The 18,670-nt window shown below is 37.2% G+C and overlaps 1 protein-coding gene across 1 annotated transcript in view; it reads left to right on the top strand.

Annotated features, from left to right (window-relative positions):
- Positions 1–18,670, top strand: part of PCCA (propionyl-CoA carboxylase subunit alpha) — a 279,424-nt gene that overhangs the window by 42,081 nt on the left and 218,673 nt on the right. The window contains exons 5-6 of the mRNA XM_027443682.3: positions 1,021–1,134; positions 2,638–2,691. Of these exons, the coding sequence (XP_027299483.1) occupies positions 1,021–1,134; positions 2,638–2,691 (168 nt within the window). The remainder of the gene's footprint in view (positions 1–1,020; positions 1,135–2,637; positions 2,692–18,670) is intronic.

The raw sequence follows: 18,670 nt of genomic DNA, 5'->3' as shown, positions 1-18,670 counted from the left end.
AAGATGATATAAAGTCTTTCGTGAAAATAACAGCTTTAAAATTGGTAAGCATTGAAATGTCAAGCTGTATAGTGACAAGTCTTATTAACACATAGTTACTACAAATCTTACACAGTTTAAATAATGGCAGGCTTCCTTAAATACATGCTGGAAGGGAGCTTACAAAAGGAAAGCAAAATGGGAAACTGCTTTTTGTTTCTTGTGTCTATGTGTATCTTGATTTGTTTGGAAACGTATAGGTAAAAGAATTCTGAACTCCGAAAACATGTTAAAGAGCAACCTAACTGAAGTTTTGTAACTTGTATTCCCTGAGTGTGCGAATGAGTTCTCATTTTCTTCAAACCTAGCTGTTTTATTATTCCTGGTAAAAAATATTTATCGCTCTTGTGTAGTTTAGAACTGTCTAAAAAAATGTTCGACAAATGCATATAAATGAGGATACAATGGATCAGGAATCAAACATGAGCCTGCTTAAATAATTCTCAAGATTTTCTGGTTCACGTGTAGTGATATTGAACTCTTTAGTCATAGGCTTTAATTTGTGCATGGTGCTGACCTGATGCTGTGCAGGGACACTCACTGCATCCCTTCATTCAATTCACTCTAATTATCCCCAACTTCCTGGGGAGCCTGCTTAGAACTGGTCATGAATGTTTGTTATTAAGTATTAAGATATTAGACTACCCTGGTTACATGTAACAAAGTAGTTTTTAGACTGAATTTACATATAGATGATCAGTATAGGAAGCTGAAATTGTGTTTGTCGTGATTTTATTTGACCAAATTCAAAATAATATATTGGAATAAAACATTTGACAGCGACTTAAGGTCGGAGTTAAATGAGATTTAATGTTATTGTGTGAGTTCCTGTACGTCGATGTTGGCAATTTCAGCGTGTGTTTTAGAGTGGTTACGGTATGTAAATCACCCCTGAAACAATCAGATTTGTGTGCATATTTCAGGATGATGGTAATTATTTTTGCTGGGAGCATCTGTTAATGCGGAATATTCCCTCCTCAGGTTCACGTGAAAATGGCGGACGAAGCTGTCTGTGTTGGCCCAGCTCCCACCAGCAAAAGCTACCTCAACATGGATGCCATCATGGAAGTCATTAAGGAAACCAGGGCCCAAGCTGTGAGTCTGAATGAGTCTATCTGCTGCAGCTGTTTCATATATAGAAAGCAGAAAAGCCAGAGTTTGTATTTTTTTTAAAGGTGTGTGGGGGGGGAAGTGATTGAATATGCTATTCCAGTTAGTTCATGTCACATGAGTTAAATGTGTCCGAAATCGCTACTGGAAATCAAAGGCTTTGTAGCATCTGGCAGCACTGGTCGCTGATCCTGCAGGTGGCTGCTGGATTCAGCTTTCACACCAGGGAGCAGCTTCAGTTCATTTCCAAATTTGCTAGGGGAAAAAAAAAATCCCAATTAGTTTTGAGCGCTAACCCTTTATATGCCATAATGGCTTTTTGAATGTTTTACAAGTGTGTCCAAAAAAAAGGCTCCTTCTTAAACTTGGTTTGAATCAGTTTTTGACTCGTATACACGTGGTACTTACAAGAAGCTGCATTCTGTAATTGCTTGTTTTAGGATGTTTACAAAATGCACTTCAGCCCTTATTTATACGTGTGACTATTCTGCCTTTCTCCTTCCAAACTGGCCAGGGATTCAAAGCTTACCAGGGATCAGTTGGAAAAACTAATGTGTAGTCATGTTCACGTGTCCAATGTTCTTTGTTCTGACAATGAAACAAATGTGTTATTCAGAGCTACTGTAGACAGCATTTTTAAAGTAAAATTTGATGGATGTATTTGAGCAACACTAATTACAATCCTGATCCAAACCATTTCAGGGTAATTCCTTTCAAAGGAGATGTTTGATATGGTGCTTTTAGGGATCCAAAACTTCCTTATAAAGAAAATGACTCCTATTTCCCTCCCTCAGAGTTTCTGAAAGTAGGTTGCAGTTGTTTACACTCTTTAAAAGAGGGTGGTAAAATGGCTTGTACTTTGTCTCTTGAAGTATATCAGATGAAGAATCTTACGAGTTGCAGAAAGAAAACTTTTCCACCACACTCACATCAAGTAATTATACAGGGTTTATACTGGGGTGTGAATAGCACACTGGACGTATAAGGATGCATCACTTATACTAATGAGACAGTAAATGCTGTTCTCCAGCAAGGGTCGCTAGAGGTAGGAGGCTCGTGATTGTGGACCTTAGGAGTGCTGTTGTGAACAGAGCTAAAATGTATTTTGGGGTGAAGAGTGCTTCACAGTGGTTATTGAGAAGAGTGTGGATGAGTATAGATGTAGAAGTCTGCACTGATGTAAATGTGGCAAAATGGACTTAAAAAGAGCAAAAGAACAAAGTGAGCACGTCAGTCTCTGCAAACAGCATCTGTCTCTGTAGTCAAGTAAGCAATATTTGTTTCAGAAAATTAAGTTCAACCATTAAATTTTTACAGCTTGACTTAAAACAGCTAAATCAACGTGTTATGACAGCTTCTTAAGTTATTCAACTAATTTAAATGCTTGCTGGTCTGTTTTACCTTCCCTGGTATCTAAAATGCGTTAGCAAATTTGGTGTCTGGCTCCAGAAGTCAATCAACTTAAACTTATTTGTTTTATTTTTACAGGTACACCCAGGATACGGATTTCTTTCAGAAAATAAAGAATTTGCTAGACGTTTGGTAAGTTGTTTTCCTTTGCTTGGCTGCGAAGTATGCACTAGGTGGTATATATTCATTTCAAGCCATCTGAGGAATCAATACACCAATTCAGGGCAGATTTCAAGGATATTTTAAGGGTGTAGTTGCAGTCTATTTTCTTTTGGGAAAAGGGGAGGTGCCTGTTTGTAAGAGCTATGCTAAGGACATAGGAACCCCTCAGCATTCTCACTTGTGCTTGTACTGTTTGTGGCTGCTCTGTAAAACTGGGTCACTGAAATGATCTAAGTTGAAAGTATCTGTTTTTAAGTGATCATTTTGGTGACTCATAGCACAGCTGGTGAACAGCTGTATCAGCAGCCCTGAAAAGGTGCCGAACTGCACTTTCAGGATAGAAATAGAAAGCTGTTTAAAAACTGGCTTCTATGCTGGAAGTCATGTATTGTAGAACTGCATCCTCTGAAAGGACCAAAAAGTGAGTTGAGGGTGGTGTTTTCACTTCGCATTTGAATCTATAAAAATTCTTTTTTTGCAATCTCCTTACTTCTGTGGGGTTTTTATGTATCACAGAAACTGATACATGTATCTTTTACTGATTTCCTCCAAACTGTGTCACCCATGAAATGCTGGAAGAAAATTAATTTGTTGTTATTTTTTTTTGCAGGCAGTAAGAGAAATTTGTTACTGTTTTCAAGAGTAATTTATACCTTTTTTTTTTGGTTCAGTGTAGAAACAGATGAGGAATGTGCTTCTGTAAAATCTCTTCTGTTTTTAACATTAATAGAATAGCTCTTGTTTCTGCATCTTCCTTCATGTCCCTTTTGGCTCAAGTTCTAATTGTAGTATAGACTGTTACAATTCAGTTAGTTCTTTGGTGATAATACCACCCACTCACCAAGGAAAATATTTGGGAATGAACTCCGATTTTTATGCTTCTTAGCTGCCATGCTTCTTAAAAGCCACCAGATAAAAACAAATGCAAGTTCTGTGTGATACTGAACGTGTCCTGCTGGTTGCTGAGTGGTGGTGGTATTCTGTTAAAGTTGAAAGGAATTCTAAACAGTTGGCACTTGCTGGGTTTTACCAAATCTAGGGTAATCTCTTGCATGTTATTTTTATGTAGTTTAGAGGCTTTTTCTGTTCTGCTTCGTGTATCAGAGCCTCTTTTTAGAGGGAAGATTCCTGGTTTAATTTATAACAAATTATGTTCCTGCTGGATTGCACCAGCACGATAACTGGCTTTAGTTGGCAGTTCCTGTAAAAAAATAATGAATGAAACGGAAGTACTTGATCATGCTATTATGTGGTATATTTTGCTGCCAAACTTTGAAATTTGATAGTTCTTACTCCAAACTGGGCATGTGTCCTAGTAATCTGGTTATTATTTGGTGATGTAAATTACAATATTGATGACATGACAATCTGGAACAATTTTTTTTGGCGGGATTAAGTAGAAATGAAGGAAGAACAAACATTCCTGTAGATCCTCTTCCCCTTCCTTCTCATCTTTTCACTCAAATGCTTTAATAGTGAATTCCTGAAATAACGTGGTCACTAGAAACGTGTTCAATTTGGGTTGGTGCTACAGCCTTAAAATAGCTTTTAATTGAATTTCACAAACCTGGTGTGTTCTGTTCCCTAAAAATATAGTAAAAACAAGTTCTGCTTTTGCTTTCTCAAAAGTCTCAATTAAGTCATAATCATGCGTCTGTTCATGTCAGAGGATCTAGAATATTGAACCCCTAGTGAGAATTAGTGAAATGATGTCTTCTTATCACTGAGGACTACTACTTTTTTTTCCAGACAACCTGATTAATATATTTAAGAGGAAAGCTTGCCTGCTGCTTCTCTTCTTTGTTAAAGCCTGTAATAAATGTTACAAAACTGTTATGAAGCTGGCAAGGATGTGCTTTTGTTCTGTTTTCATCTTTCTCCCCATTCCTTTCTTTGCACATATACTATGTTTTTTGTTTTTTGAGTTGCTGAAAGTACTGATATACTTGTGAAATCTGGGTTTATTTCTTGGTGCCTATCTTGTTTTTAAAGCAAGACTACCTAGATTTGGAAACACAAGTACACTAAATGTTTTAAACTTACCATTTTGTCTGTAAGAGTGGTAATGAGCTCAAAGCAAAGCTTTGTCTTCAATTAACACACGGAGGGTCAGTTCACATGTAATCCTACTGTGCGTGATTTGAACAAAGGCATGTCTTTTTGTTCATTATTATCTAAATGATCCATGGAGTAAGTGGACAGCTTTAGACAGTCCCTGTAAAGAATTCGATACATTTAGAGTACTAAAAAATTACCATTCTTTATTTTTCTTCTCTCTACCCTTAGTGAGAGAAGGGTATTGGGATTCCTCTTTTTAGAATGGAGGAGAGCACAAACAGGTTTGGGATTTCAAGTAAATGATTTGTTGGCTCCAGAACAAATCTTCTAAAAGGTGATCTGGCATGTTATTCATAGTGATCCAATATGAAAAGCTGGGGCATTCAATCACCTTTCCAGGTGTATCTGCTCTGGTTGCTTTTGATAGCTTAAAGAAAAGGGATTCACTGCGTTTATATCAAGGAAGTCAGTTAATGAGTTTGTCAAACTGAAGGTTGTTTTCTTGGAAGATAGCAGTTTTAAAACAAAATTTCTTGAAAAACTTTTAAGGCTGGTATTTGAGGTACACTAGTTATTACGTAGAAGAATAAATTGTGGTTCTGGGCAAGTGAATGTAGTTTCTTAGAATCTTAACTTATAATTTTAATTCAGAAATTTGAGCTGTCCAACTTGGAGCTCTTGCAGTGCTCTAGAAGAGTAATCTATATATATATTAGGGTTGTGAAGACCAGTACGTAAGTTGTTGCTTGTAGTTTGTGTGCCAATATATCTGTATGTAAGCAGTTTTTTTTCGCTTTGTGGAATAAGCACATAGTGTTCAATATTAACCTAAATCTTAAGGTGCAAGAACAGTTTGTTTCTTCACGTTATTAAAAAATTTGCTAGTGACCTCTGTATTTACGTTAGCTTGCTTAACGTATCCCATTACACAGAATTGATGCAGACCCTCTTTGAGAAGCTCTAACAGTGCTATTGTCTGCAGTAGGCCTTTGAAATTTGGCAAGGGGAAAGCCTTGAGACTAAAGATGAGCCTTTTGGTTGGCCTGTTGTTGGAAGATACTCTTCTGAAATTGCCATTTTCTTTTTCCTTGTAAATCTACAGAGCATCTGTTACAGTGGGGGGTGGGAGTGATGAGTCAAGCCTCTTCACATGCATGTCAAATGCTTTGAGATTGGCCCATGGTCTTGGTGACTTTTTTTTTCTTCATTTTCTTCCTGAATAAAGAAGGAAATAGGAGAGAAGAGTGTGACAGAAAGTGAATGTGAGACTGGGTTGCCCCAGTCATTCTTTCAGTTTGAGCACTTCTTCCTGTGGTGTAGTTAGTAACAAGGAGGAGTCTTATTCCTGTAGCTGAAGTTATGTATGTTCTTGCTTTATGGCAATGGCCAGAAGCCCAAACCTTGATGCATGATGACTCTGTACTTCAGTTACTCATACTGGGATCAGTTTTCACTCTTTAAATAAAAGAAAAACACAAATGAACTTCTTCCCCCTCTGCCACAGAAGTCCCTTCTGAAGTTATTGAGGGGAAGAATGGTAGGGGAAAAAAAAGAAGAACAAGATTAACACTACTTACTTGCAAAGTATAGCATGAAAAAATACCAATTTGTAGGGTTTACATCTTCTATGTATTTTGGTCACTTGTAGGCACGTATATGATAAAATTCCTACTTCCACGGGTGGTGCATTGTGATATATTTTCCCTCAAAGCCCATGGAATTTGTGCATAAAATAGGTCTATAAATGGTAAGAATTAAGGTTATAAGTTTAACCTTTAATCTGGAGTATTCTTCTTTTGAATGCAGTCTTGACATTGTTTCTTCAAGCAAAAAAAAATCTAGTCCCCATGCTCTGCCAAAATACCCTCCTCTGCAGTAGTAGCCATACACATGGTGGGACAGAAGGATTCAATTTTGGGATAAGATATGGATCTTTTTGGAATACCTAGTGAAACCTCTTTCTACAAGTCTTTTGTGTCTTTTTAGTAACTACTGTTGGGAAGAACTAAGGGGGGAACAAAGCAGCCAGTGCTATTTTTCTTTACCTTTGAAGCTAGATTAACATTCTTGGTGGAATTAAAACAACAACAAAAAAATGTTGTCTGAAATAAATGGGCAAACAATACACATAGAAGTGGTTAATCACATGTTTGTAAATGGCTGTATGCTTGAGATGGAAAAGGTAAAACAAAGAACTAAGTATATCCCTTTCTGTAAGGGGATGCATGTCTGACCTGTAAGAAACTTTGTTTAGGTGGATCCATAGCCCTACACAGAGCTAATTATGGGATTGGCACCTTTTAAAATGCAATGTTAGTGGCAGTAGTGTTTCCTTACAGTTGTTGTGTATGACTTCATTATTTCTAAGTAAAATTTGAAATTCCTTTATGATTCAATGTATGTTACATTTTTTGGGTAGCATTTGGTGTGATTCATGTGATGTTCCCACAAGGGTTGCCATATAGGAAACCAGTCAAGTAAGTGGTTGGCATTTATTTTTTCTGTTTTGAAAGGTGATGGGTGGAGGGGGGAGGAAAGCAGATTTGGAAGTTTAATATCAGGAATTGTCTCTGCTTATGGCAGAGATTACATCAAAGCTCAGGGTGGACAGAGCTGTTGATGAGGGTTTCCTATTCTGTCCTGCCATGCAAAGTATAGTGTTGCTGCTCAAGCAGTCTGTGGTGGCTTAAGGTGCTCTGATGGAGACTGCAGATCATGCTTCTGCTGGGTGATAAACAGTGGGCAATGTTTTTATTTAGGTGAACAGGTGATGTAGGTGCCCCTAGAAAGGTTCTGCCTCTGAGACTGTGATGTTGATGGGAGACTTCTTACTGTTCTGGGACGGAATGCTTCCGAATATTATTTGATATAATTGCATTTAATCCCAATTAAACTTTTTTGTAGAAATAACCTAATTAACTATAGGATCAGGTTGTGTGAAATCCACAGGAGGGACAAGTAGTACAGGTATTAGATCACCTGCAGTGTTTGTCAGACATTATTAGCCCTCTGCTAGTGCACATGAGCTAGAAGAATCACAGAATTACGGGATGGTTGAAGTTGGAAAGGACCTCTGGAGGTTATCTGGTCCAAACTTCTGCTCAAGCCAGGCATCCTAGAGCAGGCTGTCCAGGTGACTTTTGAAGATTTCTAGGAGAGAACCTCCACAGCCTTTCTGGGCAATCTCTGCCAGTGCTCTGTCATCCGGAAAGTAATGAAAATGCTTCGTGATGTTTAGAGGGAATCTCCTGTGTTCCAGTTTGTGCCCATTGACTGCTGTCCTGGCACTGGGACCAATGAAAAGAGCTATCTGAACTATAAGAAAATAGAATAAAAAAAAAAAATCAATTATTTCTTGATTTGTGGTATCAGTTCTTGTGAAAATAGAATGTTCTTGCCCTTTTTCCACCTTTGTGGTTATTAGCAACTGTATGTCTATTTTTTCTTCATTGTAATAACATAATGCTATGTAATTTTCCTTTTATATAGGAAATATTGTTTCCATTTTCTGCCCTTTTCTGCTATTGATTTGTAACGATGCAGACAAGCTTGTCTGGTTGTCACACGCTCCATCCATTTTGATGTAATGTGATTTGTTAATTTGTCCTATTCTAGTATCTTTGATGTAAATTAGTATGGTAACCTTGAAAATGTCATGTGGGTCTGCTCTGTTTCTAAATCAGTGTTAGATGTCCAGTTGCTACTAGTGGAGTTGGATTAGACTTGAACAGTTAAGGGTTGATATGTCTTTTGAAGTAAGAACTGTTGTCTCATGGATTTTACTTTACTTTTGTGATAAGGTAAGCAGATACCTTACCTTTTGTGGTAAGGTAGTTCTAAGCAGATGAAGCATCAGCTCGGAGTTCAGCCAAAGTGGTGCTGTCATATTAATAACCAGTTCTGTTTTCTGCCTGCACTTTTAAGAGCTAATTTATACTTTGACAATGGATGATCTATATTCAGTAGTCTTATGTTACAGACTAAATCCTTAAGGTTTTTATGTACTTACTTATATGTAATAATCTATACATATATATAATTACTAGAATATGCATATCAGGAAAATTAATTCTATTGCCGACTTTTTGGTATTGCTGTGGAGTTGAAGTACTATAATGAAGCAATGATGTGTGTGAGAAATAGAGCCATTTTCCATCTCCCAGTTCTGACTGCTGTTCTCTTCCATAGTTGAAAACCAATTACAGCAAGTTATGGGCTAAAATCTGTCTACAGAAATTACTCTTTATGAGCCAAGAAGGGTGTTTGCCACATGGGCACCATGCTGTATTTTCATATACATTTTGTTGTCAGTAGTGGTGTCTTACGTGAGAGGAGACATACAAAATGTCTTCTGTGCTAAAGCTATATTTTGAGTCACAGGGAAAAAAAAAAAACTGTTTTGTTTGTAGAAGTGTGTTTTAGCTTGAAGACACTTGTACATTGCAATAAGTGATGCTGTGTATTTGCTTTTTTCCTCTGCATTAGTGGCTTTTTTCTGCTAAATCTTCATCCCTAATTTATACCCTCCTTTAGTTGGGTCTTGTGGTTTTAGAGTTTTAGGGGACTAATATCTCTTGCTGCCTGACAGCATTTTAGATTAAATTCTGACATACAACTCCTAATGAAACCAGGAGTGAGCTTCACGAGGGTTGATCACGACAGGCAACCATTTTTTTTTAAGGTGTTTGAGAAATTTCTGTATCAGCTGCTGAAAAAGATGTTAAATGAAAGATGTTAAATGAAAACATGCTTCTGAAGATGGCCTATTATTCTGGACTAGACAAAATTTTTGGGGTGCTTTACTCCATAGTATGTGTTTTGACTGTGATCTTATTTTAGGAAATACTTTCTTGAAGTTAGTACTTAAATTCAGATTGAATATTAGAATTTAATCTTACTTTTATGAAGTTAGAGTTTATTTTATGCTACTGTTTGCTTCCTTTTAGATTGTTGCATCTGTCCTGATTGTTTTCACAGGTTTTTATACAACACTTGTAGAGTATTTATGTTGCCCTTACATTACATTGCATTTTGTTATGGAAAGCTTTCAAATACCCTGAATTGTTTGTATGACAACAAAACAACCCAACCTGCTGAAGGTGCGTTGCAACATGAGACAACTTCAGTTTTATTTTTTATTGTTGTGTGGGTCCACCAGTCACAGCAACAGTGGAAGCTGTAAAGTATGAAGAACAAGCATGTTCATATAGGCATGTAAACGTTGAATAAGGTCTCACGTCATTAGAACTGGTTAACATTTCACTTTAACTTAGCCATTCAGTAGGGCAGGGACAGGTGATATTATATTGGGAGCCTGCTAAAGGCCACCTGATCAGGAGGACCAAGCAGATGAGGCCTTCTATAGACAGACAGAAGCAGCCTCATGTTCACAAGCCCTGGCCCTCGTGGGGGATTTCAGCCAACCCAATATCTGTTGGGGAGAAAGCAAAGCAAGGCATAGGTGATCCAGGAGGTTTCTGGAATGCATTGTTAATCCCAGGGTATAAATATTACCTCTGTCACCCAAGGTATGAAGAAGGCTGAGGTGCTCAATGATTTTTTTTTGCCTCAGTCTTCACCAGCAGGAGCTCTAGCCACATAGCCTAAGCCCCAGAAAGCAAAGGCAGGGACTGGGAGAATGAAGAACTTCTCACTGTAGGCAAAAGATCAGGTTTGAGAACAGCTATTGAACCTGGAGGTGCACAAGTCCATGGGACCTGATGAGATACATTTGAGGGTCCTGAGGAAACTGGCAGACCTAGGTGCTAAGCCACTGTCCATGATATTTGAGTTGTGGCAGTCCAGTGATGCTCCCACTGACTGGAAGAGAGGAAACATGATCCCCATTTTAAAAAAGGGGGAAAAAAGGAAGACCTGGGGAACTACAGGCTGGTCTGACCCATCTCTGTGCTCAGCAACATCATGGAGCAGATTGTCCCGGAAAATCTACTAAGGCACATGGAAAATAAGGAGGTGACTGGTGACAGCCAGCATGGCTTCACTAAGGGCAGATTGTGTCTGACAAATCTGGTGGCCTTCTACAGTGGGGTGGCAGTGTTGGTATATAGGGGAAGAGCAACGGACATCACCTGCCTGGATTTATGCAAAGTGTTTGATGCTGTCCCCCATGATAACCTTGTCTCTAAATCGGAGATGTGGATTTGATGGATGCACCGCTCTATTGGTAAGGAATTGGCTGGATGGCTAAGTCCTGGAGTAAGTCACCTGCTTATCAAGGCAAACGTGCTATCATTAGGAAAGGAAAAGTTGCTCCAAGTTGAATTCCTAAGCTTTCTGGCAGAAAATCATTTTATTTGATACCCTGAGGTTTGACACCAGTAGTTTTTTGTAAACTTGGTTGTGATTTATGTATGTAAGTAGGCATATACATTTATATCTTTTTATATTATCTCTTGAACTGCTTAATGAAACTTAGATTAAAAATAAACTTAGATTGTGCACGTTTCTGATTAGGCATTTTTGCATATTTGTCCATCTTGATTTTTACATCAGACTTGTGTAGGACACATGCGCTTGCTGAATAACATCTTACTGTTTCGAGGTAAGTTCTTTAATTGTTGCTAAATTACGGCTTTCAGTACACACAGGGTTAAGTGAAAAGGTTGCAGTAATATCTAGTGAGCTTTTTCCTTTAATGTGCTCATTAGCAGTGGCAAGTCCAGGTTTTAGCACATGTCAGTAATTTACATTTCATTGCTGAGTGGCTGCCCTTGTTCAAGAGTTGTTTCTAAGCCTGATGAATATACTTGTATTGGGAATAAACTGAGTAGAAGAATTGAAAGCCAAATACCCTGCCAGGCTTTTCAATGGGTGCTGAAGTTTCCAGTGGGTCACTGATTAGTAATGCATGGCACAGCAGGAAAATGCAAAGATAATGTCTAGAAGGTTACTACAGGTAGGCTCTACCATCAACCCCCTTTTTCTTTGTAACTACCTTTACAGTCTTACAGTTATTCTCTTCAAAATTCTTCTCTCTTGGCAAGCATTCTCTTAGTATGAGAATGTGGTGTGTTAGATAGACATCCCAACCAGGTTACTTAATCATTCAGAGATGGCACAGGAAAGTAACTGTTACTTGGGGAGACCTAAGAACAAATGATCTTATAGGCTGTATGGTTTCCTGCTATCAGATTATGATGATAGGGATCCCTGTAAATATTTGCTGTAGCCCTTTTTTCTCTCCTGTGCTTTGTCAGATACTGTCTTGTCTTGGTTTGAAGATGAGTGTGGTTAATAGCTATAATAGCAAATATATATGTTGGGATGCAGTAGCATTGTGTTTGGCTATTGAGATGCAAAACAAAGGTTGGTAGCTTTTTTTTTTTGGGGGGGGAGGAAGGGGAGGGAGAGAAATGGGTGCTTTCATGTAGCAGCAGCTTAGTTTGGTAATAAAACCATATAATTATCTAAATGTATTCCTGATAGAATGATATTCTTGCTATTTTCCAAGCTGCTCTGACTGTTTACAGAGCACTATGTGGAAACTTACACTGTGAAATTCTGCTTTCCTTTGTAGAGAGTCCTGCATATATTTTCTGTCCAACAGGATAGATATTGCTGAATTTACATATGTACGCAGACAACTAAGCATTTTTATTCCAGATGCCTGTTAGGACCATACTGACATGTTCTTCAGAACTCCAGCAAGAGAGTGCTGGTGCTTACTCTTTCCCACTCTCTTTCTAAGGTATTGTGAACGCTGTTTATATTCAAGCTGCTTATTATACAGTTTGGGGATGGGGAATGCATTAAACATTTAGAATGGGGGAAAAACAGCAAAAGATATTCCAGAACGTTCTTGTGAATAAAACCTGCCAGTTCATTGTGTGAGCACTTGGGAACCCTTTTATTAGCCTATCTGAACATTAGGTAAATATATTTAAATGAGAATGTTTGTAGAAAACAGAATCATTTGAATATTTTTCACACGCTAGAAATATTTCATAGCGGCCTCAGTCAAATTTGGAATTCCCATTCTTAACTTGCAAAACAGGCTGGGAAGAGTGATGCCTTTACCACTGTATTAATGGACAGAAGGAATCTGAAGTGGTAATTCAGAACCTCAGTTGATCCAGTCATTGTGACTAGCCAAGAGCTAATAGTTTATGAGCTAACAGTTGATAGCATACCTATAGATGTTGCTGGAAAGATACTTTTCCCATTTTGACTTATAGTCAGAAACTGGGGAATCCTATACTCTTTCCAGATAAACTTGTCAGATGTTTTTCCATGTGGTTAAGAAGTTCTGACTACAGAACTTCCCTGTTCTGTAGTCAGAAACCTGGAGATACAGCTAGGCACGGGAAAGAGATGCTGAGACCAGCAGAAAAACAATCAAGAATATGCCTGAGTAGAGCTTGCACAAGTATTTTATGCTTCAAACTTAGATCTGTTTCATTCTTCTCATATTGTCATAAAATAGTCATAAAATATTGGCAATTGTCATAAAATATTTGGCAGCCTTGTATCTTAGTGTTGGGCTGTGCTTCTGACTGGATCACATATGGAAGGGATGAAGAGTGGTGCTTTCATTCAAAACAACAAACTAGTTAAGATTCCTTGTAGATCTGTTGATGGGAGGACTACGCTATCTCCAGAATAGGTCCTCTCCTGATGGCTGATTAAGCAAATGGTGAGTACTGTGTGTGCTGTTGTCCTTGCCACCTAAGTACAGTTAAGTTGTACACTGAGGCATTGCCTTCTGTATATAGTTCTGTGTACCTGTCTTGAAGGCAGGTGAACTGTTTGTTTTTTGGTGCTCTGATCTTTTTCTTGACTGATAGAATTGTAGCTTGGGCCTACCTAGGTGTGATCTGGTTTATAAGGTTTATTTATAGGACAAAGCTGTTACTTACTGCACGAAAGGCAGCTTTGAGTCAGTTAATGAGTCTTTAATCATTGGAACAGGGTCTGACCTCGAATAAAACATGAAAGATGTTCCTACCAGTTGCTTTTTTTTTGGTGAGGGGAAGGAGTCACTTTGTTCTTAATGTAAACTTTTAATCCATGGGGGCTTCCTGTGAAGTGAGTGGCAGGCTCTTGTCATTCAAATTGTTGCAGTCCACAACCATCCTTGTCTTTAATGAGGATTTTTGGTGGCTGGCATCAAGTGAATTCAACATATGTGTAGTCCATATCATGTTGTTCAAAGGACACTTCTCAAGTTGCTTAATTGTAAAATGTGTTGTGGTACTTAAGGCATTAATCAAGTTTTTGGGACAAAAAAAAAAACAAACAACAAAATATTGGTCTGGGAAGACAGTGAGTATACATGAGTTTCTGCATCTTTTAAGAAACCAGAGAATCCCTTCTATAATGGATACGGAAATCTTACATTATTTCAGTGCATATTTTTATTCCTCTTGCAGAAAGAACATGTAATTTTAAGGTGGTACAGAACTGAAACAATTGAATTTTGTAAGATGGCTGCTGTTATTTATGGATTCTGTTTTAACAATCTAAATATAGCACTCATGTTATACTACTGTGACCTCTTTTGGGCAAATGACTGTTTTTTCTGTGCAAGGGGTTACCCAAATAGTGTGTAAGCTTTTGTACATACAAAAGCTGAAAGTATACTTTTGTATATGTCGAGCATGCTTCTTAGCATGTCAGGGCTGCTCAGGAACCCAGTGTGTAAATTTGCTTTTCAAAGGCATGCAAGAGGAGTGCTACTAAGTTGTGCTTCCATCTATCCCACCTGGAGGTGTTCAGCTGAGCTTAGAAACTTGGAAAGAGTAAGTTCTCTGCCTAGGTTTTTGGGCAAGCTGTGCTTAACTTAATGGCATTAAATTCAAAGCCATCTTACTAAAATAGCATCCTGCTGTCTTAAAGCAGATTACCCAAAAGATAGGAATGCTCAAATTAAGATCACTTTGATTTGGATTTCGTGTGTGTGTGTAGACACTGACACATTTTTCATTATGTAATTGCTTAATTGTTTCCATGGGACTCTTGCCTCACATAAGCCTCGGCGTTTCTTTCTGTTCACCCTTCAGTGTTTGGATTAAGACAATATTCAAGCCTTGCATTGGGCACACATTTTTAATTTAGCTGGATGCCTTTGTTCATTTCTAACATATGTGAAATTTTTGGAAGTGTTAATGCATTCCTTCTCTTACCATCTTGCTGTTCTTTGTCCTCTCCTGCTCAGCTTACATTGTGCTGCTTTCTTACACATTCACCTCTTTTTCTTGTCTTTCTGCATTCAAGAATGTCTTGGCTGTTTCTTCTGGAAAGCTCAGAGGGCTCAGGGAACAGGTGTCCTGATTTTCAGTTGCTTCCAACAATGAGGAGTGATTTTAGATGGTCCTGTGTCCATTGGGTGGAACACGGTTTTGTAGTACTTGCCAGCAAGACTCTCCAAAATTCCCTAGACGGTTGTGCATACTGAGGTTTTCAGAGGCTTATAACTATTTGTGAGGATGGTAGAGGCATTAGTTATGACATAAGTATGGTTTCCATTCTGACTTCATAGTTCTTGAATCAAGTCCTCCAGATTCTGCATGAAAGACCTTTTCACCTCACGTTAAATAATAATTACAGCATTATAGCAATTCTTTCTCCTAATCCAGCTCTTTGAAAGTACTAACTTTTTGCAGATGCTTGGAGAAATTATTGTGCAAGAGATGTTGGAGTAGAAAACCTGAGTCCAACAAGACTTAGAATTTGATGGAAATATATTCAGGTAACAGTGTCCTTGTGTAGAGTAGATAGAAGGGCACACTGATTTATGCTACCATACAAGCTAGCTGTGTTTCTCTACTATGATGTGTTATCATACACACTTTTTTGGTACAAGTAAAGTTATCTACAACATTTTGTTATACTCCAGGTGTTAATATTAAGTTAGGTTGTCTGGTAGATTTTATTTTTTTTTTCCTCAACAACTTTTTATTTAGCTATTTCGAACTATTCAAAACACTTTTCTAGTCATTTCAGTGCTTGATAACTTCAGGGTTCATTGCCCCTGTACATTTTTCAAATTATTAGCTTCCTAATGCATACAGCTTTAATTTACCCCCTACTGATATCCTTAAATGGGTTTTCAAGAAATTTGAAAGTGGACTACTATAGTTGTATTTCAGTGTTGGTCCTGACTGACATAGAATTTCTTAAGTAGCCTCCACAATTAAAGTGATGGGAGGTTCAAACAGCTCCTACGGCAAGAAGCTAAAGACTCTCTTGAAAGGAGATTTGTGTTTGGTATCCTAGAGTGTTTTCACTCTGCTTATTTTCTGGTGGCTTGCTTGTTGCTTTTGCAAGTGGTTTTCCTCCCAAATGTAGCTTAAATGTGTTAAGGGCAGTATTTGTTCTTCTGGTGTCAAATATTTATTAAAACTCTTAATTTTATTTAAAAAGGGAAGAAAATCTGACATTTTACACACGTCACAGCACAAAAAAAAAAAGAAATCTGTAAGGGGCAGCTTAAAGAATTGAGTACGTATATTATACTCCTGTGTTTCTATCACGTATTTGCTTATTGTGTTTTGAATGTAACTCAGGCTATTTTTTTAGCTCCAAACGCCAGAAAACTATGGAATTATTTTTCTTTGAATTGACAATTTGAAATTTCCATTGCAGCATAGAATTGAAGTAGTAAGGTTAAAGCATCTGCAGCACATTTATGGGTCAACTGTAGTCTATACCACTTTGTTGTCTAGCCTTCTTCTACCACATTTCTGTGGAAAAAGTATTGTTCATAAAGACTACAACATCAGGCATTCTTCTTGTCTTGCAGTTAAAACCAAATGTGTTCCCTTCTCCCTCTTTAGCCTGCTCTCTGCTTCTTGTCCAGTTTGACTCTAGTTTCTGACTACTCTATGACAAGCAGAAATATACAAATCCATTGTCATAGATTGTATTGAATTGACACTTGAAAATTTGTGGCCAGAATTTGATACAAGGTAAAGAAGAGCACAGGAGTAGAAAAAATGTTTTTGACAGTATATTAAATTTACACATTTTAGTTGTTCTAGTATGTCTGTATTATTCAGTACAGGAGTGGTTTCTTACTAAATTTGTGACTCCTTAAGTGAAATATTTGTAATGCCAGCTATTTTTGGTGTCATGTAAGTGGCATGTCAGTCCTGATTCACAATATTATATAAAAAAAAATAATGCTTATTGCAACTACATCTAAAAAGTAACAAAAGAAAACAGAGCTTTTTCAAATGATAAAATAATCCCTTGTAAGGAGTTGCTAGTATAATGTGCAATAAAGTAATCTGATAGGATTTCATTCTAGGAATGATGAACATTCCTAAAAATCTGTTCACAAAAGTTACTAAAAGAGTAAGTTAGAGGAGTTAAAATGAAGATGGAATTTGGTAAAAGAAAAAGCTAGATGTGGATTAGATTTTTGGCATGGATAAATTAAGCTTTGTAGCCCCTGATTCTGTGACCATTAAGTGCTATTGCTGAAATGAATGAAGTAAAATAATGTTACTATTAGGAATTAAACTTAATTGTTGAGATTTCTCTGGTTACTTAGTCTTCTATCTGATTGTAAGAGATGTTTTGATGCCTTATTTTGATAATGAGCAGATAACAGTAAGAGGCTGAAACTCTATCTGTGGCATGACGTTCAGTTTCATATGCAGGTTGGACCATATTCTGAAGATTACAGTGAAAACCACAGGTATCGTAATTAATGTAGTAACTTTAATTATGTAGAAACTGAGGCTGTGCAATTGCAAACTACAAAAACCTGAACCTGCATCTTAAAACTGTTCCCAAGCACAGGGATAACTGCTCATAATCCACCTCTAAAGCCATCTTTAAATAATAGAGAATAACTGAGATTTTCTTCGGTAGGCAGAAAAGGAATTGTTTTTAGGAAACAAATAGTATGTCTTATGTTTTTTTCTTTTTTTTTCTGAATTCCATACTGTAAAGGAATTTAGCATTCAGCTACATTATCTGCATAGCTATAGCTAATATTGGAGATGCTTTCTTTAAAATCATACTGGATTCTTGTTTTGAGGGGATAATGAAACTCTACTCAGATGCATCATGGTGACTTTAAGAAATAAAAATAAAAAAATGGCTGTTTGTATTCTGTAACTTTCCATTACTAAGGCAGCTGTGCAAATGCTGGCATTTGTTGGAGAATAGTGCTGTTTCTGTACGACAGATAAGTCTTAATTCTACGTACCCTATTTAATAATTAAACTGGCTATTAAAAAGTGTGAAGATCCATATAATTCTCTGTGGATTATAAGAGTGTATCATAGTATGTACAAATGATACGTGTATCTAGGCCAAGAGAAAAATGCTTCCTATATTAAGCATTGTCAAGTTCTTTTTCTTCAGTAATTAAAATCATAGGTTCCAGATTTGTTGTAGCACAAACAAGCCTGAATTGGAGCTCCGTATAAATGGTGAAACAAGCTCTCTCTCACTTCACCTGTGTTCAGAGTTTGTTCATGAAAAGGTGTGATGGATAAATGAGTGAATTATCATCAGATGACAAAAGTGTGAAATACCCGTAAAAATCTGTATGCTAACATAAACTGTTTAAAATACAGTACAATGGAAAAACAACTTGAGATATGTAGATTAAACATAGTTCCAATTTTGTGAACAGCAAGAACTCTTACATCAACCATTCATACAACTGCAGTGAAGAGACTGCTGTTTGTGTGATTATTGCTGGGCATGTTTTTAGATATAATGCTGAAGAATAAATAGCAGTGACAATGAAGTCCTGGAGTTGAACAAAAAATTTGCTAGGAAGAATGAAGATGGGAAAACCTAGATTATTTTTGTTATAGTTTTTAAACATTGTTAATGTTTAAATCTTAAATGTCACTTTTTTTTAATTTCAAGTGAGTGATGGTAGATGTTGCAGAGTACAGTAAATGTAATT

The sequence above is a fragment of the Anas platyrhynchos genome, chromosome 1, assembly GCF_047663525.1.
Source record: "Anas platyrhynchos isolate ZD024472 breed Pekin duck chromosome 1, IASCAAS_PekinDuck_T2T, whole genome shotgun sequence".
Taxonomy (NCBI): domain Eukaryota; kingdom Metazoa; phylum Chordata; class Aves; order Anseriformes; family Anatidae; genus Anas; species Anas platyrhynchos.
This window is presented reverse-complemented; position numbering and strand designations above follow the sequence as displayed.